The sequence below is a fragment of the Polyodon spathula genome, chromosome 5 (genome assembly GCF_017654505.1).
Source record: "Polyodon spathula isolate WHYD16114869_AA chromosome 5, ASM1765450v1, whole genome shotgun sequence".
NCBI classification, from domain to species: Eukaryota; Metazoa; Chordata; class Actinopteri; order Acipenseriformes; family Polyodontidae; genus Polyodon; species Polyodon spathula.
In genome coordinates, this window is record NC_054538.1 from 71663351 (window position 1) to 71687300 (window position 23950).

A 23950-nucleotide genomic window follows, 5' to 3' on the forward strand; every position below is an offset into this window, starting at 1 on the left:
ACCATGTCGGGGGCCTTAAATTAAGATCTGTGTAGGAGTTTCAGAGAAGGGACATCAATTACACCTTCAGTTATTTGTAGTCTGTAACTCCCCGTTGCCTCTGTTCATTCAGACATTTGATTTAACTGTTAAGGTGTTATCCAGACAACCCACTTCCTGGTCCAATTTGTTGTTTTTGGTATTTTTTTGTTTTTGGCCGGGACAGTCAGGTTAATAAAATACAATCTTTCCATTTAAATGAACGTCATCATAGATATTATATTTACTGTATGTTACAAGTTGGAAATATTTCATTATGTTTTTTAAATGATTAAGACTTGCGACATCTTTAATGTCACTGGGCAGTCAATTCCATTTGTATGGTCCTTTGTATTACAATATCCCCTTTAATCTTTCCGCATTTAATAATGAGTGTATCACTGGGTCTGTGTGCATAACCATTTTCAATATGGAAGAATTATCTGTAAAGTACTGATTTTACAGTCAAACACTTATAGGTCAAATTTTGTACCAATTAATCTTAGAGTGATGTGTTAAGGTATTGTCTTGAGTAACACATCTAATAAATTTCTGGTATAGTATATCCAATTGGTTTAGCATAGTGTAACTATAGATCACATCACCATACTCAATTACTGGAAGCAACATTTCTTGCACTAGTTTAGCGTGCGTCAAACAGCCTATTTAGTTTCATATCTACATTTTTAATGATGGCTTCAATGTGGTTGTCAAATAAAAGAGTATGATCAAACCATAGCCACAAGCCTTCTTCTTCCCGTCACTAATCTGCAGTCTATTTAGTGGCTTCACATTTCATTCTCTTTATCAGTACTCCTTACAGCAGCGAGGTACCAAACGATGAGCATGAATATTCTAGCATCACCACAAATGGTCAATAACTAAAAACTATTTGTTACCTCTTATCATCAATATTATTACTGGTTCTCCTTTCTCTTGTTGAAGATCTTATAGTTATTTCCTTGTTTAATTTGGAATAAAAGATAAAGACTGCGATGTAGGAATTACAGCTGCTTTACACACTGCGGACCACTTCCTGTGCTATAGCTCAGTTTCACTCCAATGGTCAAGCTGGAATCAAGCTATCTGACCTACACCAAACAATGCCGTATAAACAATCAAAACTAAAAGACCATCAAATTAGCATTTCATTTGGTGGGACCGGGTTTGATCATAGGTCTGTCAATGGGATATCAAGGCCTTCACCTCTAGGTCGCAGAGTCTGTTCTTGTCCTGGCTGAAAGAGTGAGTCACTTCAACTTGTTACTTGGGAGCCCTACATTTATTTGTGTTGGCTTCATCTGAACAAAGCAAATTGCCAACCATCTAACAGAGAGAGGGCAAGGTTTGTGAAAAGATTATGATTATTATAATTAAACTTATATTTAGTACTACCAGACTTATAAGTATTACATAAAATAAAAATATCCATTAAAAAGAAACAAAGTAAATAACATACTCAAACAGACATTGACAGCTGGTACCAGATAGTCGGCTGGTTCCACAGATCCTGATTAGGGTTAATTACCTAATGTTACCACTGGACTGGTAAGGCAGTCCAAGCTGAGTACTAATCAGGGTCTGTGAAAGCAGTATAGTAAAGCATATAGTAGAAAGCATATAGTAATTTACAACAATATACACAATAATTGGAAGACCCATTAGGCCATTGAAAATCTACTATTTAAAAAATCCTTTAATAAAAAAAGGCAATAATAGTAGAAGCAGTTGATTTATGCTCAGGCCAAAGCACAATAATGGACAAGAAATACAAAAAAAAAGACAAAACTAAACTGAAAATATCTACTTAACTAAACAATGCTTGTACCTTTTCAAATTAGATATACAAAAAGAGCTGCAACGGTAATTATTTGAAGGTTCTGCTATGAAAGTGAGGTGGTATTTACTGTATTTAGATCTATTAGAATAAAACGGATGGAAAAGGTAAAAAAAAAAAAAAGTCATAGAATGGTTAATAAAAGGCAATTTTAAAAGAATGTCTGTCTTCTACTAAAATATTTTAGTTATCCTGCTTCTGCCAGGTTGAAGGTGACTCTTCTGATCTGTCCTTTTGTCTTGTGTGAGGAATTTTTCAGGCTGACCATTTTATCACATAATTAAACACACTGGACTGATTTAGCTCAGCTAACCTGAACAAATACTTTACATGCAGTACAGACACCAGGACTAGAGGATACAGTTGCAAGTTGAGATAGACAAATGGAAAGACCCTTCTTCACAGTGTGTGTGTGTGTGGGGGGGGGGGTATGGAATGTGTTACCTGGTCATGTTACTGAGGCAGAATCACTTGGATCTTTTAACACCTAACTTGACAAAGTTCTGAGATCAATCAGCTACTAGGAACTGGATGAGCTTAGAATGGCCTTCTCTCATTTGTAAACTTCCTTATGTTCTTAAAGCATCAGTATTAGTGCAGTTGGCTATAGCTTTTATGGGTTAAAGGTTGAACCTGAATGCAGAATGTATTTTTCAATCTCACTCTTTTCTGGTGTCTGGATTTTATTTTTCAATCTCACTCTTTCCTGTGTTTGGTAGTCTTTAGTCTCTTTACTCTATTTTTGTGTTGTTTATGCGTTCTGCTATGTAATATATTTTTTTATTTTATTTTTTTGGATTATTTAGCATATTTGTGCTGCTATACAATTAGAACTTTTTGAAATTTACTTTATGGGTTATAATATTTGTATTATAATAATTAATAAAAGGAAAAAAATGTCAACGTGGATGGTTTCTTTTCAGGCTTTATACTATAAACACAAAATATGTCTCATACGAACACACATGATAGAAGTGAAGAATGAATCTCATTGAAAAAACACCAAGACAAAGCATTGATAGAGCAATGAACATTTATACCATAATTTACATTTTTTTTTTGACAAGTTGCACATAAATAACAATGTAAACCAGTATGTAAACATAAGAAACAGTTTTTTTTTTTTCCCCTCAATTTATTTAAGCACAAGACGGTGGAAACTTTGGTCATAGATCAAGAAAAGCATTTAAATGCTGTGGCAGCTCCACTCAGTGGTGCTGAGTCCTCTTGATAAATGTAGTCTGCAGTTGCCTTAAAGATATTGCAATAAGTCTTTGTGAATTCATATCAAATGCTGAAAGCACTACAAACATCTAGTGTGTCCATTGATAGAGTAGTGATGTTTTGGTCTGCGCTATACATGCGAGCAACAGGGAACTTAAATTAAAACAAAGATGACAATTTTACACTACAGGTTACACCCAAGAACCTCACTCACACTTTATATACACTGAACAGTACTGCCACCTTCTTTTTTGGTTTATGAAAGAAAGTGAACTTTGGTAACCAGCTTTGACTCCTAATAAAACCAGAATTCAAACTTTCTCATTTTGATATTGCTTTAGTTCCAAGGAATCAATCATTGCTTCTAAATAATAAATAATAGTTTCCCAGCTTTGCAGCCGACTTGCTACATCTAAAAAGGGCTGCTCCCATTCTTTAGGCCAAGCTGAAAGTGGGAATTCTGAATATCTGGTTTTCCTCTTCAAGCAGCAAAGCAATAAATATTACAGCCCCTCCCCATCACCTCTGGACACACACAATGAGGTAACTGTTGTTGAAACTTTACAAAATGCCCATTTGTTTTTAATTAAATTAACCACAACTCTACACAAATACTGAGGGAAAGAAAAGTCACAAGGAAAATGCTAACCAGAACACTACACGATGTTTACAGAAATGATCCCATAGTTCAACACTTCAAATGTCCACCTTTGGCAATACAATTTTTTTTTTTTTTTTTTTTTTTTTTTTGCAAAACCCTGAATACTGTTCTCTCTGTCTATTATACATTTAATAGTCTTAGGTTCTTCGTAATGTGACAAAGAGCAGAAATCTACAAAGAATGGACACAAAGAAAGTAAAAAATAAAACATATAATATATATATTCCGTTACAATGAATCATCCAGTCATTGTAAACATTATTTCCAATTATTGCTTTTTATGATAAATTGCATAATAAATTAAGGAAGATAATATATTTATATACAAAAATCAAACAAAAAAATAATAAATCATGTGTACAAGATTGTCTTTAACATAAGTGAAAAAGAGACTATAAACAGTTTGTGCCAAAGCCCTGAGAATAGAAGTCCACTGACAGAGTAAGCCAAGTCTGTTATGCAGCAAGGGAGAAGATTATGTACAACTGCTACAGGCACTTTAACTCTCATAAACGTTATAAATATCTTTCATATTTTCTTCAGTCAGTCTTAATGTTCCATGGGTTCTATCGTTTCTCGTTTGACCTTTACAGGTAAAAGTGGCTGTGGGCTACTGTGAGGCAACTTTATGACCGACGTCTTGTTAGTGGGCTCATAAAGGCCACTGCTGGATGAGAGCAGTCCGTTTCCGATGCTCTTGTGGAAGGAGGCCTTGATGTCCACCTCCCTCCAGAGCAGGTTAAGGATCTGCTTCTCAACCACACTCTCCACGTCCATGCTCTCTACTTCCTCCAGTCGGTCTGCATTGTCACTGAGGTCGAACTTGTCTATCTCCTCATTGACAAGGTTCAGTTCCTCCAGGGATCGCACGCCGGGGCCGGGAGCGGCCAGACAGTGGCCCTTCAGGTGGACCTGAAGGCTGCAGAGGTGGATGTAGGTCTTGTGGCAGTGCAAGCACTTGTGGGGGCGCTCACGGGTGTGCAGACGCTTGTGCAGCTTCAGGTGGACGAACTGGGTGAACTTGGCCGGGCACAGCTTGCACTGGTAAGGCTTCTCTCCAGAGTGGAGCCGAAGATGTGTCTTTAAATTGCTGGTGCTGCTGAAACGCTTGTGACAAACCTGGCGGAGAAGAAGCAGTGTACATTAATTCACAACTCTCACATATAAACTCTGCTGTGCCAGCACAAGCAGGGGTGGTACTTAAATAAGAATACAATGCCTCTTTTATGACAGTCAAGCAAAATTCGGGCTTAGTCACGTTAGCATATAAATCCTAATGGTTGCCCAACTGCTATTGCTGCTACACTTTGTTTTCTTTTTTTCAGTTTTCTTACCTGACATTCATGTGGTTTCTCTCCAGTGTGGACCAGGTAGTGCTTCTGTAGATGTGCTAACTGTGTGAATCCTTTGTTGCAGGTCTGGCACTTAAAGGGCCTTTCTCCACTGTGTACTCGAAGGTGGACCTGAGGAAAATAAATCAACGGTTAACAACAGGGTCTGAAGCATCACAATTAATACATGCAGACAATCCTTAGTTTTACTACAGGAGAGCAATTCCATTTTGGATGTTAAGATGCAAGACGACATATTAATCCATGTCTCAATCTATTTTATTTTTATTGAAAGATCATTTGAAAAATTAAGCCAAAGTAAACCATTGAAAAAGATTTACTTTTAGGTTTGATAGCTGCCCAAAGGTCTTGCTGCAGACGTTGCACTCGTACTTGATCTTGCCGTTCTGTTTCTTCAAGGGGTAGGGAAGGGTCTTGTAGCCGGTCATGTTGCGCTTCATCTTGCTCAGGTTCATGGCTGCTTCTTCATTCCTTTCTAGCATGGCCGAGGTAGATTTGGTGGGCATGCAGTGTTCCGAGGAGGTGACAGCTGTGCTGGTGGTGGGGGAGCTGCTGCTGCTTGGGCTGGACAGCTTGTCCTGGTGGCCGGTGGCAGAAAAGGCACTGTTGGGCGCTGGGATGAGAAGGTCCCTGTGAGGCTCAGAGGAGAGCAAGAGCCGCCGGGCGGCCTCGGAAGGGATCATGCCAGGCAGGGCTGATGGGTTCAACATGTGCTGCGAGAGACTGCCCCCTGCCAGCAGGTTGTTGTACAGGGGGTACATCCTTGGAAAGCGGTTGAAACTGTTCAATCCGTTCACACCAGCGCCAGTGCCACCAGCAGGACCAGCACCCAACCCATTCAGGCTGCTACAGCCGACCGGGTAGTGAGGTAGCAGGAATCTGGAATAAGGATGGGGGTTGTATGGAGGCAAGAAAGCCGGGGAAAGGTGGCTGGGTGGGGTGTATCCTGCGTAGCTGTCTCTGGTGTAGAGTCCGTTTGTGTAAGGGAAGCCCTCTTTGTATTCCTCAGATGAGGGGATGGGAGGGGAGTGAATGATTCCTGGGCTGCTGCGAGGGCTGTTGTCCGAGCTGCTGCGGGCCGAGGGGCTGGGGGTGGCTGAAGACTGGATGGGGGAGCGGGTCATGTGGTTGGGGTGGTCTAAGCCGTAAATGGCATTGGCCTTCAAGTAGTCTTCGTTGATGTGGGGGCGGACCGGGTACACCACCCGGGGAAAGAAGAGCCGTTCTGGACTGGGCTTCCTGGGGGAGTCTTCCAAACTCTTTGTGGGAGTCGTTTGGGGTTCACTGGGCTCCTTGCTGGTCATCCGGAGGATTTCCCTCACACTGTGCTCCTTCTTTCCTGTGCCTTTCTGACTGACTCCGTCTGGCTCTGTCACATGCTGCTTTGCATCCATAAAGCTTTGCTCTACATTAGAAAGATAAGCAACCAATTAGTCAAAATCGTCTTTTAAAAATAATGTATCAGTTACATCTCCACAGTACACTTGCTTCCAACTGCTGTCAAAGAGACTTAAATGCAATAAACACAATTTTGTTTGGAAATCTGTACCTTTCTCTGTAATCCTTTCAAGAGATTTTAGTCACTATCTTCCTGTATTTTTATTTTTTTAATTTTTTGTTTGCAAAAACATTACTGGATATTCCAATCAAAAACAGAATTATAATTTTATCCTGTTTTGAGACACTGATAGAAGTTACTTTAAGTTAACCAGTTTCTGTTCTTTGCTTCAAACCAAAGCTTATTATTGGTTTTAAAAGTCCCCTTGACCAATAAAATCAACAGAAATACAGAAAGACATGTTCAAACAGCCAGATAGAGCAATATTTCATCACTATCAGGAAGCAACCACAAACTCTGCAAAAAAAAAAAAAAAAAAATCAAATGTACTTTCACTCTCAAGTACACACTAGACAGGGTTCACTGGAAGAGACAGGCATGGTGAGCCAGCATATGCCAAACCACAGTGGGAGGCTCACCATCCAGTTCAACCAGTTAGCAATGAAAACAAGGGATGGCTGTGGAGTGTGACGGAGTGTTGATCGGGAAGTCAGCTGCTGTGGAGCAGAGCACAGCATGGGTGAACGCTGCTTGGCTCTTGCACAAGAGACTTGGCAACATTTTTTTATCTTTTTGTTTACATTAAAATCTACATCAGATGTTTGTTTTGTTTTTTTTGTTTTTTTTCCCCCAATAATATTTGCACTGGATATTCCAGCTGAAAATTGCACTCCATCAGCCTTGTAACCCTCTTTGTCACTTTTCCACTGAAGCAAAGGTAATGATCTGCAGGGCATACTTGACAAGTAAGTGGCTGAAGTGGACTTAAAACCTGATTCTTTTGCCAACTGGACTTAAAACCTGATTCTTTTGCCAACTGGACTTAAAACCTGATTCTTCCTCCCATGCCCTGACACTGGCACATTAAAATATTTATCTGACTTAAAACAGAGTAAAAAAGGCAGCAGGTTCAAATTAGCCTTTTTTCATCACTTTAGGAACTGAACAAACAATTACCCAGCCTAATTAGTGTAAATTTTACACAAATCATTAAAAAAAAACAAAAAAAAAAAACACTATAACAAATAAGAGTTGGCTTTTACCAAAGAGCAAAAAGGAAAGACAGTATTAGGTAACGGTGGGCTTGCAGTTTACTCAGGAATAAGAAAATTAGGTTTGCAGGCAGATAACATCAAATCAAAGGCCTGCACAAAAATATCAATTTGATTGGCCTTTTCCAACACCAGGTTATCTTTCATACTTCACTCCATTTTGTTTTGATAAACACCTAGGCCAAGTGGCAACACAGCGGCTAATCCTGCGGCACCTTTTGTCTGGAGGTTATGGTCATACCCGAAGTCTCATCAATAACTGATCCTGTCACCAACTTTTAAAAGGTTTTTTTTTTAAATTTTTTTTTTAAATCAGTTGGCAGGCTGAAGGATCACTCGATAGCTGTCAGGTCACAGTACCTCAGGAAGAAGGCCTCTGTACAAGTGTTTCAAGTTGTGGAACTCTAAATGAGAAGGCAGGCTTTACAGAGACATTAAATAGTAATAATAATAATAATAATAATAATAATAATAATAATAATAATAATAATAATAATAAATACCCATCAGGCATTTAGCACTAGGCGGGAAAAAAAACCAAACAAGCCTCAATGCAGAACCTTTGCACTTCGAGTTTTCAATTGTATGCGAAAAAGTGGATAAACATGTAGGAATTTCCTTCAACGAAGGTGCCGCACTTTATATAACCAAAAGATTATCTTACCATTAGTGTGAAAAAGAATTAGAATCCTTTCTTTACATTAAACACCCATTCAAATTCTTAATATATTATAACCAAAAGAGTGAAAAAATATTGCAGCAACTTTCCCTCTGCTGAATACTTTTAGACTTCAAAATCTCTTCAAGTCTACAAAGTAGTGTGGGAACCTTTAATCTTTATACTCCACGTTGGTGGCTGGTTGCTACTGAAAGCATGTTACCTCCCTTGTTTTCCCTTTTTCTTTTAAATCTACTAAAGCTATATACTGTATGAATAGGACATAGTATTCTCATAACAAAGCATGCTTTTTAATAGCATCGTCATAGATCTTCAGAGCCTTTTACTATTTTAACACTTCAAAACTTTGCTAGTTCATGTAGGGGCAAGACCCACTCTTAGTCCTTAGCCAGCATGTGGCCCTGCCTCGCTATCAATGCCTCCCACTGAGCCAGCAGCAGTGAACAAACACAGTAAGTGCCACTATCAGGAAGGTAGAGATTGGGGGAATGATAGTGGGCTTGCAGCTCCTAAGAGAACTAGACACAAAACAAACAGGGGCTTATCAGAGAGTTTTCCATCTGTCAGTACAGCTAGCCAGGCAGGAAGTTCAAGTCGTCATCAATTAACCTTTTTCTTCCTTTTAAAATACCAAATAAGAAAGATAGCTGTTCCCAACAACTATCAACACCACCTCCATCGAGTCATTCCCACCACACATTCATACAGTTGTGTTTGAGTCAATGGAGATAGCCGAATGGGACTGAGCTAAAAAAGTCCTTTGTGTGGTTAAGGGGGTGCAATGCAACCTTAGCAGCACTACAGCGCTCCTAGTTAGTTAAGAAAGTGCTGCAGTGCAATCAGATCTAACTGTTCTGCTGCTGTCTAGCTATCACAGCTTAAAACATATCTTACTATACAGTAAGTTACTGACCATATGTTATTTTATTGTAATCATTCTGTACATATCCTTTTGGTGCAGAGTAAAAAAGAAAAAAAGTTTTTTAAAAAAGTAGCACAATTTCTATCACTTATTAAATTTATTTTTTGTATCTTCTCTTACTAAACACATTGTGGCCTGATTAGCATATTTGGGGATAGTTTTTTTTTTTTTTTGTTTGATCGTGAAAGAAGATAGTCGACAGTCATTTTCACCCTATACTGGAGACACCTCTGTGACTGTGCTTTTTTTTTTTTTTTTTTTTTGCCAATTCACGTATAAAATAACCTCCAGTACATGTCTGTATTGACTCAAACATGTCTGAAAGCGGAAACAGACATAACTGAGTTTTGTACAGACTTTCGCCTTGGTTTTTGTGTTAAGACCCCCGCAGAGAGAACCTCTTCAAAGGATTTACTTACATACCAACATTATATATATATATATATATATATAAAAAAAAAAAAAAAAAAAAAAAAAAAAAAAAAAAAACACTTCCTCAAGTGATTAGGATTTGACACACTGATATAAAGGCAGCTGTAGAACATGTATATAGATTAACACAGTTGAGTAAAATTCCTTAGCCCGATTTGGAAACGTAGTCATCACAAAGCATGCAACAATTAAAGCTATTTTGGCAGACACTATGATGATGACAAGGAGTTTGGCAGTCACACCACACCTAAATGATCTCTTTGACTATCACACAAACCTTTGAAAGTGGGATTTATTACAGCTTAGGTAACAACAGAAAGAATGTTTGGTAATCTATTTGGGACAGAACATTTTAACTGTCAATGATTTTAGGATTACACAAAATCGTGCTGTGCAACTAAATACCATTACCAAACCACCCCAAATGGCTATTATGATTACATTTTTTTCAGGACTTTAAGAGGTTTGCTACTGTTTACAGGAAAATGATGGAAACTGAAGTCTGCAGTTTCCTAATTTCCTATAATCTGGCTAATAAAAACAAGTCTTATAAACATTCTCGTCTTGCTGCCACATCATACACTACAGGAAATATGATGAAATTATCGGAATCCAGATTGAGTTACTGAATGAGTTCTACTCAGAAAACAAAGAACTAAACAAATTCTTGGTCATTACAAGGCAGAAAGTACTTACTGAGTTTCATCATCATGAGTTCCCCAGAAGGAGGGTAGTGTAGCCGTTCGGCGAATTCTGGGCAGTACCACACCAGCAGCTCCTGATTGGCTGGGATGGGCTTGACCGTGTAGAAGTAAATGTTTGTTCCGTTCTGACAGGCAGCAAGGTTCTGCTCTTGCTGCGAGTGTGCTGGGTTCACGTAACGCATCCAGTTACTCTTCTCCTCGTTGAAGCCGTCAATGAAGTGGTGGAACTCACCATTGGAATAGATCTGCAATTGAATACATTATTATTATTATTATTATTATTATTATTATTATTATTATTATTATTATTAATTATACACATGCGGTATAATAGGCTGGTGATAAAACTGCTATATTCAGTTTTAAAAAACAAACACTACCACCAGTACATGAATACAACAAAACACTGTCAAGCCCAAAACAAGCAACAATGGGCTGCAGATTTAAAGTTGAATCTGCAGGACAGGAGGAATTTGTAGAAGAGTAGAATAATGCTAGTACTCTTAAAACAACAATACATTACAAACATTTATTAGGAAATTACCATGGGAAGTTAGGCAGTGTACATTGATAATAATGAAATGTAAAACGAATTGTTAAAAAATAAGCTTCTTTAACTTTTTTTTTTGTTTAAGGTCTGTATTTCAACGTTTTTCTCAACACTTTTTCTACTGTTAATATACGCTGATAATTCTACAATTTGTCTGTTTTGTCATCATGTATTGCAACAAATAATCTACATCAAAACTGTACATATACAGCTGTAATTCTCTAATGTTTCTGGCTGACATTGAGACATTTGTCAACAGAAACCCTTGGAAGAATTACAGCCTTATTATGCACAGTTGTGTGTACATTATTCCTTCTATTATTATTATTAAGCTAAAGTACGATGAAAATACTTCAACATGTGTTCATTTGTCATCCCTTTTTATCTGTTCCTATTTAAAAAACATTTTTTAGATTTTTTAAATAACCCTGCTTTCAATTTAAAACAAAAATTAGATTATTAAAATTATCTGATGCAGTTAGGTAAAAAAACAAAAAGTTAGGATCTTCTTGCAATATATACATTATGCACAATGCTTTTGCATTACAAGCCTTTTGGCATGCCACAAAAAAAAAAAAAAAAAAAAAAAAAAAGAAACCCATACAAACTGATCTATTACCTTCTCCATCATTACAACTCACTGTTGCATTGTGACGAGAAGCCTACCCTATGTGTGTACAGGGCGGAGATGTGCTGTTTTCAACGCTTCCTCTGCACCTTGTTCTCTCCACACCAACTGACAAACTGGGTGTTACTACTGCTTTAGTTCTGATTATACTTATAAACCCGTGAGTCAGCTGCGTAAAGCCTTAGCTTGACGTCATAAGACTCAGTGAGGTTATAGCTAGGCTCGTTTTCTGTTCCAGCAGCCTGCTGGCTTGCAGCTTCCTGTTGCACCCCCTGGGTTCTGCAAAGCTAAAGAACTCTGTGCAGAGTAAGCACTGACTTGTTCATCTACATACTGGGAATACTGAGCTCAATAAACTTTATCTGGCACATAGAAGCTCACCTGACAAAATTATCTTAATAGTAAGTGGAATTATCTTAATAATAAGGTGGCCCCATTCCCCAAAATTATTTCTCATCCAGAGATATTAATAATAATAATAATAATAATAATAATAATAATAATAATAATAATAATAATAATAATAATAAATACAATATTTGGGATTGGGACATATGAAAAATCCCACTGTATCAAGCTTATGAAGTGCTGATTAGACTTAACAAAAGGGTCAGATATTTCTGAACTACTTTCTTTTCTACATTTTTTTTAGGTAACTTCCTGTAAACCGAGAAGGAGGAAATATATGTGGCCGCTTCAAAAAGAGATCACTGTGAGACTTTCTTCTGCAGCGCATGTTTTTGTCATGAGAAAATGGAAAAGTAAAAAGTCAGTGTGACTGGGGAGGTGGGGGCTTGTTCATATTTTATTATTTTTTGTTTACTGTGAATCTCGCATTTCCAAGAACAGCTGTTCCATTTCAGTGCAGACTGTATCTAAGAGGAAGATGCTCTCTAAAAAGTTACTCAGAAAGCCCCTGTTACCTTTCCACGGTACCATTTACTGTACTTTTCTGTTGTGTGCCACTGTTACTGGACGTCGCAGCATAATGTGGGAAGGAACATATGATGTCACACACACACACTTACATTTAAATTAAAAGATCAAAAACCTGTGATTACAACCTGTAAACACATGATTTCCTCTTACATATGGTTTACATGCAAACTAAATGGAAAGATTATATACTGAGAAATTAGAAAACAAATGCAGTGGTCAATTCTTTTATTTTTTTATTTTTAATTTTGTGGTCGACAATTATTTTTATTGTTTTCTCCCCAATATAGTAATGTCCAATTATTTTTAAGCTCAGCCCACCGCTACCACCCCTGCGCTGAATTGGGAGAAGCGAAGAACACCCGCTTCTTTACACACTGCAGACTCACCATGCAGCCACCTCAGAGGTGCAGCGTCAGAGGACAATGCAGCCCTGGGCAGCTTACAGGCAAGCCTGCAGGCGCCCGGCCAGACCACACGGGTGACGTCCAGACTAAAGGGCGCATCCTGCAGTCCACGTGGAGAGCCTTTACTGGATGCGCCACTCAGGAAGCCCGCAGTGGTCAATTCTAGCTGTGACTTCAAAAAGGGATATACTCTCCCTACTGCCCACTATGCTGATCATTATTAATATACTGTTACTATTCACAGTTTCTTCCACCACCTGGGCAGCATCCAGCCAGCCCCCACAGTACTCATTTTACATTGACTTCCATGCTGAGTCAACCTGAACTGGAGATAACCTACAACCCCGCAATCGTAAAGCACCCATTGTAACCACTACGTCATTAGGATGCTGTAAAGGAAAAGAGTGTAATGTTTTTCATCAGACTGTGGATATTGTTTAAGTCATGAAATGACACAACTGTATTTTTGTGGCTAGGAGGAATAAGACTAAAAACACCTGCAAAAAGGTCCTCAGTGACTTCTAAGGTTATATCTGCTTAAGAAAAATGCAAAACAGCCGAGTTACATCAGCACACTTACAAGGAACTACAAACCTGAATTATCACTGCTGTTCCTTCCAGAAAAGCAAACCAAAACTTCCTGCAAGTAAGTCAGTAGACAGTTTCCTTTTTGGAGGCTTCAAGGCTTGTTTGCAACATACATGAACAGGAATAACCCCTGCTGTACCTTCGTCACTTTACAACAACCGTGAGCCAGTTCCCAAAAGGACTAGACGTTTACTCAGCTAATTTATCATGTTAGCTCATAACCTGGAACTGGTGGTTTCTTTGAACATGCATCAGTCTGTATGTGGTGTGTCACACAGGAACCCACCTCCACCCCATATATATACTGATCTCAAAAAGGAAGTGACCATTTTTTTTCTAAGCATCAACTCATCTGGAGAATCGGTTCCTGTAGCAACAGGGAGCTTTTATTTTTACTTACCCGCCAGAAGTACTTTCTGTTTGCATTCTTGGGAACTGTGTCAGCTGTGTAGGCCTCTCCTACCAGTGGCCCAAAGCGAGTTCCCTTGGGGATGTACTCCCTACTTAAGACGCCAATAACCTAAAAGAAAAAATAATCCAACTGAATACAATTCATTGCATTGTACAAAACAGTGCAAATGTAGGACCAATCACTGAGAACTGTGACTGTAAAATTACTATTGTTATCAATTTCAACTCGTTTTATACTCAAGAACAAAAATAACTTCCCCCTTTGTCTCTTTTGTTTACTTTTTTTTTTTTTTAATTAACTCTGATGTACATCTTTCTAATTTCCTCCTACCTGACAGCAGGGATCTTATTAAGAACCACAAACAGGAAACAATTAATTAATATTCACAAGAACAGCCTACATGTCAAGTGTTCCAACCAGTTTGTGGTAAAGAGGGACTTTTTATTATTCGACATAAACGGACATCTGCTGTTTGTGAAGAGGAAGTAATACCTCCGGCGCTTCGCTTAAATTCAGGCCTGATGGGCTCTCAGCTAATGAGATTTAAAAAAAAAAAAAAAAAAAAAAAAAAAGATTTTTAACAAAATGAAATTTGTCATTTAATATTGCTTAAATAGACATGTATTATACTACATAGTTAATAATGTAGTGTGATAGTATAATCCTGTCTATTTAACCCTTCAGGCATCGGAGTATTGAGTCTATTTATCCATTTATTTTCCTTTATTTTTCTATACTGTATATTCTCTAATTGTATTTTTTCTAAAACTACAAATGTTACGTCATTCATGTTGTGTTTGTGTTGATTGTCTACTACATTATACAATGCTGTAACTGTCTCTGCTACATATTGTATTTTGTTACATTTCTGCCATCTCTCTATTTGTGATTTAACTGTTACTTTTTACAAATATATTTGCACATTTCACATCTGCTCTTACAAGTTTTAATGTTCATTATTGTGTTATATCTAGATCTATATATATATATATATAGATATATATATATATATAAAGATATAATATATATCATATATATAATATATATATATAGATATATATATATATATAATAGTGTACAATATACTTTACATTGTTGTACAAAAATATACTTTTAAAAGTGGACAAAGTGAGAAAATGTAGTAGTATGCAAGTGATAAGGTTTTCTAGAAATTGTTCTAAATTTAAACTATTCTGAAAATGCTCGGTTTTATTTACGTCACAAACATGAAAAAGGCAGATGTGCTTCAAAGACACACCCCCCCCCCCCCCCCCCAGTCTTCATTTACATCCAATTATGCTCTAAGAGGATTGCAGATGCAGATGTTGTAACTGGGTGCAACACCTTATTACACAAATACATTTTTCAACAGCTTGTTCATCTGCATTAATTGCAGTGTCTAATTAAAGATTTAAAGGCACTTTCAGTACTGGAATTGGATCTGAATAAAGACAAAAACAATAGCAGAACTTTGGGAGGCTTCTATCACAACTGTGCCAAGACATAAAGAACACTTTAAAAGCAAATGTTAACCGGGCTGGTATGTGGGTCTTTTAAATGCAACATATTTAAAACTACTTAAAATCCTACGACCTTTTATGTGTGTGTGTGTGTGTGTGTGTGTGTGTATAAAGTGTAGCCACTGGGTCTGGTGTATTTATAATCGTGGATTTACCCTGCCTCGTGGTTTAAAGTGAGCTGAGGTATAACACTAACCATGACTGTTTAAAAGTCAAGCTAGTCAAGAGGGAGCTGCTCTCACTGACCAGGTAGCTATCGAATCCCTACTGGCCCTCTAGTGGAAACAAGTCCCCGAGCACAGGTAGAAGGCTGGTTATCTCGCCTCTTAATCACCAAGGGACATCCGTCTCTGTCAGTGATCTAGAACCACTCCCTCCCTCACCCCTGAGTCCCACTCCACTTTGCCCTGTGCATTTCTGTCTTCAGTCAAACTAAAGTGTGTGTTACACAACCTGGCTATTTTAAATAGGAATTCCAGTATGTTTACTGCTAATTCACATGCTAAACAAACCAAGGTGAGCCAGGAACAGGTTTTTAGTTTTAATACTCTAGCTCAAATAAGGACATTTATTTTCTCCCTCTTTATTTAGTCGATGCAGTATTAAGACTATGTCTCTAATAAACAAACCATATGCTTGTGATTTAAAATGATTAAAAAAGTGTCGATTTCTGTCATTTCTATAATCTCTTCAAAGTACACACCTCTCTCTTGATAAAACAGAATAGAGGACTGAGCAATCATTTCTTTGCTCTGTTTCGAACTTCTGAAAGTCCTTTCTATTAGCATTTCAACCCACGCTTAAAAGAGAGGAGGACAGGGGGAGGAATTTCCCGTAAGAATTAATAGAACATGTCAGTTAAAAGATAATTTTCGTTAATTAGTGACAACATTAAATCTTTTGAAAAATAGACAAAAAGTTTTTTTTTTTTTTTTTTTTTTTTTTTTTTTATAAAGTCCATCAATGGGTTCTTTTATAGTTTAGAAAAATAATTTCTATAAAACTAATTATTTTTACCTTGACAGTGCAAAAAAAAAATAATGTTTATATAAAGAGATGACACATGGTGTGAACAGAAAAAAGAAAAAAAAAAATTAGGCAGCTAACTGTGCTCCTGTATTACCAAATAACTCATGAAATAACCTACACTATTAACAGGGCTGTTAAACTAACAAACTTCTATTTTGCTTTGTTCTTTTCACACCGAACAGCATCCTTCACTGTTTAGTTACTGCATTAGAATTAGAAAAAAAACAGAAAAAAAAAAAAAAAAAAAAAAAACGTAATCTTTTAGCAGGATAATATGGGAAGTTTTATTATTATTATTATTATTATTATTATTATTATTATTATTAGTCGTAGTAGTTGTAGTAGTATTAAAACTGATAATAGTTTAATTACAGCATTGTAGTTGCAACACACACTGTTCTATGAAACCTACTGTTTCTCAATTCTACCAGTATTGTTTCAGTTTCTGTATTTAATGAAAAGGTTTGTTTATTTATTTATTTTTTTGCAAAAGGGCCAAAAGGTTCAATATTTGTTATTTTATTGCAAGCTTGTTAAAAGCACTGTCAGCAGCAGTGATACAGAAGATTAATTGTATATTTGTCATATGACAACATACACGCTCCTGAAACAATAGGTTATTAGTTTAAACTTGCTCACAAGGAAAATGTAAGATAGGTGTCAAATCATAGTCTTGTCACAAAACCCTACTGCTTTTAAATCACTGCTATCTTTTTTATTTATTTATTTTTTTTTATCAGTTTTGCATTATAATGCATTACGCCTGACAAAGACTAATGACACTATGCACTTACTGACCACACAGAGCGCAGAACTGTTTAGTTAAACTCTGAGAAATTCACTGCTCATCTTTATTTTTATTTTTTTTATCATAAATAACAGAAGAAATGTGACTTTAAAATCAGCCCTTGTGTGGTAAGTTTAAATGCAGTACTCAGTGCATAATAATTGTAAACAATTGTAGGCAGCAATAGGTTGTAGTTCATCTTTAAGCTCAAGTTTCTTCTACTTAAAAAAAAAAAAAAAAAAAAAAAAACCACACACAAAGACCAATCTCAAACATTATGCAAGATTCCTACCTCTTTGGAGTTCGGTGCGTGCTTGAACGTCAAGTTTCTTGGAAGTGAGGCTTCAGCCTTAACACAGTTTCCACCGTCTGTGCTGGGCTCCCAGGTATAGTCATTGACAATATACGTACACTTCTCCTCAAATTCTGCTTCGGTCCACTTTGTCATGTCAGCACCCTCCATGTTCAATTTCATGGTGCTCTCTCCTGTTGAGTGATCTCTCAGCGCTTAAAATATCCAAGCTATGCTGTGAGGCAGCCTGAAAAAAAAGCAAAAAGAGAAAGGCTTTAATCTGCATTGTCCCTCAGCCTGTGGTTTTCCTCTGAGACGTGGTGACTAATAGGCCAGTCTGTTGCACTTCAGGGCGCATGCAGAACAGTTGATACCAGCTGCAGGCTGAGAAAGAGGGTTGTCCAAGCTACCCTAATTTTGTCTGGAGGACTGCCACAACTATATAGCCCCACTGAATGACCAGAGGAAAAAAAAAAAACATGAGACTAGGTGTTTACATGAGTAAAATTCCAGACTGCCACAGTTATCAACTTGGCTGTTTTTTATTTTACTATATAACTTTTTTTTTTTTTTTTTTTTTTTTTTTTTGTATTATCTGTATTATCCAACTGCTTGAAACCCAGTCCCAGGAACTATTGTCACCTTTCAAAACTTTTTGTTTCCCCGTCTCGTTTCAAAAACAACCAATGGCACTGCAGGTCATGGTCACTGAGGGGCTATTCAGATTGTGGAAAAGTTGCCTCAAAAAAGAAAAAAGTAGCGTCACAAACACGGGAAGGAAATACAGTCTACGTCTGAATGGAGCTAAAATTGGAAGCAGCGTGCTGCAGATGCGGAACCGGCATGCTTTCCAGAGAAGGGAGGGGGTGCCTACACTTCCCCACCGGCTCTAGAGGCACAAACAAGGTACACAAACAACCTGTGCCCTGCCCGATGGCCTCTCCAGAGTGGATGGGGCCGAGGACAGCAACAACAGCAGCAACAGTTCCTGCCTGCGTCACTATGACAACCAACATTCAGAAGGAAACCTGCAATTCCAAAGTCTGTAAATCACAAAAACTTCCTTCACACAGCTCCGGCCAATTTGTAATCATCATTAAAAGAACTCTAAATATATACACACACAAATGTAAGCAATGCGTTTCAAAGCCAAAATACCCTCTTACGAACATTTAAAAAAAAACAACAAACGGCATTTATTTATTTATTTATTTTAAATCTTAAAATTAATACTTTGGACGACTTTCCCAAAATTTGAAAAGACATACAACTAAAACATATCATTACAATAAAAACAACAAAAAACTCGAACGGTCATTTAAAAGTGTGATCAGCAATTATGAGAAAATACAAAGATTAAAAAAAAAAAAAAAAAAAAAAAAAAAAAGGCAAACTTGTACATTTGTTTAAAGAAATATATGAATACAGTTCTTTCTCCAGCATGCCTAACACACTGGGTCTAGTAAGCTACCGAGACATACCAATATGAAGCACAGAAGGGTTACAAGGACAACTTTAAATTTCAGTATTTAATACTCAGAAATTTAAAAAGGCATAAAAGTTAATTTCACATTTTAGTTTTTTTTTTTTTTTTTTTTTTTTTTTTTTTAAAGTAAACTGAAAAGCCCTCCTATTACAAAAACAAACCTTATTAAAAGGTTCCTTAATTTAAACTTAAAACACACTCTTCTTTAGCAGTAGGTACTTACTGGGAAACGCTGAGCTGAGCCACACATAGAGCTGAATAGTTTGTGTTCACCACTCTGTTCTCTAGACAGGTGCTGTGCTGCATGCCTCTCTCTTAACACTGGAGGGCTGCTGCTGTGCGGTGCGTCTTATTCCTTCCCTTGTTCTGACTGACTTCTGAACCTGAGCCTGTGTCTGAGCCAGTGCCTGCCTACAAGGGGAGGAGCTACAAACTGTATTCCCACTCCCTCAGGAAAACGATACTGTTGCTTTCACAGCAATTGATGAACGCGCGACATTGTGAAATATTTTCACGCTGTAGTTTCTCTCTCTCTCTCTCTCTCTCTCTCTCTCTCTCTCTCTCTCTCTCTCTCTCTCTCTCTCTCTCTCTCTCTCAATAGCTGCAATTGGCATGCAATCACTGCTTTTTATTTCATTCTATTAAAACAATTCCACAACTTTTATTTTGTATTCCATCCCCCCAATTTCAGAATAAAAGAATAATACAATTACACTACACAAAAACTATACCTTTGAATATTGTTTAAATAAATATATAAATAAATAAATAAATACCATTGGAGGGATTACCGGGTTTGCTTCAACAAAACACTCCCTTGAGCCCCCAATGAATTAATCCCCAAAACACTCCATGTTTTCAGAGAGCCATCAACCTTTCCTTTCTACCTGACCTTTCGCAGACCAAGGAAGCATATCCTGTGATGAAGGGACACAATACTCCCACTTGTTTACTGTTGAGAGCATGGATCTTCATTCCTGCTTCTTATTACAAAAGATGCCAAATGCCTTACTTCCTCTGCTGTCCTTGCCTCTTCAGCACACAGCCTGATCAGATCCTAGCACAGCGTGGATTCCCACTCCTTCACTACCCTTTGAGAAGACGGGTACTATGTATGCCAATCAGGAGTTTAAACTAAAGTGTGGGTGTGTGCCCAAAAATAACCCTAGCCTAATCTTAAAGCAGTAGTCCCCAAAGGGAACTGCGCCAGTGAGCTGAACGTTTCACTCTGCGGTACAAATAGGGTTTAAAGTTATTACAAAATTGCCAAGTCAGTTGTTTACAGCAACATCCTGTCTGAAAGTAAAAGAAACACCCACCTATCAATAAAACCACCTGACCTGACTAATGCCTGCAGTAGGAGAAAAGACAAAACACATCACAATAGACAGATAGAACTCAAAACCATTTGCCATTGACAAGAGTTTGCAGCTCATCTAAATTGTTCCATAAACCTTGTTTTCTACTTTACTATAAGTAGCCTCCCTTTGACATGGGGGTAGCCTCTCTTTTTTTTGTAAACATGGAGCTGAAAGGCACCATATTTAGAGCTTCTAAAGTCATAGTTTCTCCTGTTTTTATTTATAACCTCATGAATCAGCATGTTTTATTCAGGCACATTTATTCACTCTGCTTCAGACACACGGTAAAGCATTTTATGAATGCCCGTGCCACTTTTTCTTGCTCTGCTGCTATCAGCTCTGATCAAGCAACTGACAGATGCCCACACAAATTCAACTGCTGCCAGAGTTCAGACAAGGGTTGTCCACAGAGTGGTGTGGATAGTAAATAATAATAATAATAATAATAATAATAATAATAAATAATAATAATAATAATAATAATAACACAAGCACTGGAAGGAGGTAGGTCCCTCTCCACACAACCCTCTCTCCTTCCCCTCGTCAGCGACAGATCTGTGACCACATCACTCGTAAGCTCTCCGGCAGTCACTTCCTGGAAGCAGACGGCTTCTCCTGTTAAAAGGCTTAATATCAGCAGCATTTGGTCTCCAGTTGCAATTATTACACAACAAGTGGGCTTAAAACAAAAACAAAACCATTCCCTATGAAGCCAATGTTGTGCCTCTCTTAAAAAAGATGTCTTATGGATTTATCCTGCACCCTCTTTTTTGTAACTCACCAAACCCACTTTAGCTGATCTTACCCCCTCGAGGGTTCACTTCAAAAACTCACTCAGTAAAAGACTGGGGAGGGGGGGAGGAGGGGGGGGGGTGTAGCATTGAAGTGAAATTCAAATTGCCTTTTTGTTTATACAATAGTTTAATGTGGCTTTCCAGCCTGGAGGAAAACTCTTTAAAACAAAAGCGAATAAGTTATCCAGCTGCTTTGTTATTCTTTCAAGGGTTTGCTATCATTCGAAGATTGTGCTTTTGTTCTAGAGAAAAGATTCTAAAACACACTACTGTCACAGGTAAATATATGCAGACACAGGGTCAATAAGATGAACATACCTCAAACCCCAGCACATTTAATATACATTTGAAGCATGTTGTAATCGACCGCATCAGTATTATTCCTTAAATATAGTTGCTGAATGGCAAACTTGTATTTTAATTATTATTTTTGGTTTAAACAAATTATGCTCAATGATCATATTTTGATCATTACAATAATATAATTGGCCAGTATGCTTCTGTGGATGCAGGTCAAGCTTTTACATTTAACTTTAATTGCATAGTTTGCATGTTTAACTGGATGTTACACCTTTTTAGGGCTTTCTATGCCTCCTGCGCCCCCCCCCCCCCCAGGTGTGTCACCACTCCACCACATACAAGTATTAAAAGAAACAGCAGTATATTATGCGATACCTAGCTTTTCTATTTGTTAATGTTATAACTTGCTATCCAAACTCAGATGCCTAAGAAAGCTCTTAAAACAGCAGATTACATTTCTTAGGACTTTAGCCCTTCCTTATCTGTAGTTCACCAAGTCATTATTGTTCTTTAATGGCTTTCATTCAGGTGAGGTGGGAGTTAAAGGTTAAATCTTCTATGCAGCAAAAGGAATGATATTGGATGTGGTTATTTTCTACTGGGCAAGACGAGTTGGGAAGATAATTAAAACAGTGCTGACTAGAGATAATCTCACAATGGGAAGGTCCACTAAAGGTATTAAGGAGGTTAACAGCAGCAATGATCTACCGACAGTAGACAATTCTAAAAATCGATATAGCCGCACAACTTGTTGCCGCTCTAATTCTGTGTAATTGCATGTGTGTGGCATGCTGTTGCCTCCTGCCACCCATCGGAGCTGGCGGTCGTGGTCAGAGGAGGGCTTTCCTAATCCTGTAAATCTGTCCTACTTCCTACAACAATCCTGGGACTGAGGTTTCCTTTGCCATCTGGATGGAGTGCCTGCCAGGCAGTAGCTGACTCCCAGCATGAGTTGAGATGCGCAGGAAGATCAATACCTCACCGCAGACAGGGCCCTAATCTGCAGTAAGAGCAAATCAAGCTTGATTTAGCACACCAGTGATTAAATTGTACTTTTCATTACTTCCAACAAGTGAGGCAGACACACCGCCAAAATCAATGGCCGCTGTCATGTGGAGATGGATACACACGCAATTAAAAGCACCCCAGAGAAGCAGCTTGCACAGGCTGCGGGCTACAGCAAAGTTTTTCTGACCTTGCATAATCTGTATTCATTTTACCAAACACACTTCAACACGCTATCATAGAGGTAGTCATGCCATATCTCGCCGGAAATCAAATTCTAGGTTAGCCATGTAGGTGACGAAGCAATAAGGTGTCTTATCTGGTTGTTTCAGTAAATATATAACAATTTTTTAAAAAAAAGTTAGTTTCCCATTCCCTTAAAAAAAAAAAAAAAAACATTCAAAACTGTTGCATTGATAGTTTTTCTACAATAGGTAGCAATTATGGTTTCAAGATGGCTGATTGCATCTCCCATTTCTACTGAAAGCCATTGTTCTTGTAAATAGCCTCCATTCATCGGTGTGTTAGTCACTGGTTGGTGGCTTCACTTTTTAATCTCAAGTTTTTGTACGTGTGGGATGAAGTCACACCTCCATTAAATCACTGCACAAGAAGCAAACAGAACCTCGTCATCAGTTTCCAACATAGTGCGTTACTAAACCACACTGTGACATCATTTACTGTTGGAACACATGACAATGTCTCACACTCTTGTACGTCTATGAGCACACGAAAAACATAAAAAACAAAATCTTTCCAGTTATTCTGCAAATCATTAATAATGTGTTAAAGGTTCACAAAATCGATGAGAAAGTCTCTCAACAGCTATTAGGTGAAATACTGTTTTTCTAGACAGTGAGGTTACTGCATATGTTTTAAATCCCCAAGAAGTGTTGAAATATCAATGCATGACAATGAGGAAATCAATAATGTGCATACGCCTAAAGCATTTAAACACCACTCAGTAAAGTAAACCTCAGGTCATATTTACCTGCTGGTGTTCATATGAAGAAGTTTTCTACGGGCGGTGGTGCACTTGTTTTATGTATCCCAAATGTTTTGTCCCTGAGTGAGTGACTGCCCTACATTTGAGCTTGAATATATTGACTTGGTGATTTTAAAGCTGCCATATGCAGAGTTCGCCCACTCCCTGCATGTCAGCTCCATTCTGTTCAGTAATTAGGGTTAACACTGACAGTAATTTACAAAACAAACTCTTCTTAGAACTGGTAGTTCAGATTGACTAATAATTGCTTAAAGATGCACACGTTCCTTCTCTACTCGGTAAATACTGTATATAAATGAAACATCAGAGCAGAAGAATAAATACAATTTCTAACAGTTGTAACATTTCTGTCATTATAAAACAACACCTCTCCTTTTTGTGGTGCTGTAAACTACTTATTAAACCTATTC

At 37.7% G+C, this 23950-nt stretch overlaps 1 protein-coding gene across 1 annotated transcript; it reads right to left on the reverse strand.

Annotated features, from left to right (window-relative positions):
- Positions 1-2873: 2873 nt before the first annotated feature.
- Positions 2874-19441, reverse strand: LOC121316274 (PR domain zinc finger protein 1-like). The gene is given in 8 exon segments (XM_041251254.1): positions 2874-4859; positions 5075-5203; positions 5413-6497; positions 10432-10684; positions 13949-14068; positions 17589-17796; positions 17798-17835; positions 19298-19441. Coding segments are annotated over 8 exon segments (2430 nt in total). The 5' UTR covers positions 19325-19441; the 3' UTR covers positions 2874-4289.
- Between the last annotated feature and the right edge of the window lie 4509 nt (positions 19442-23950).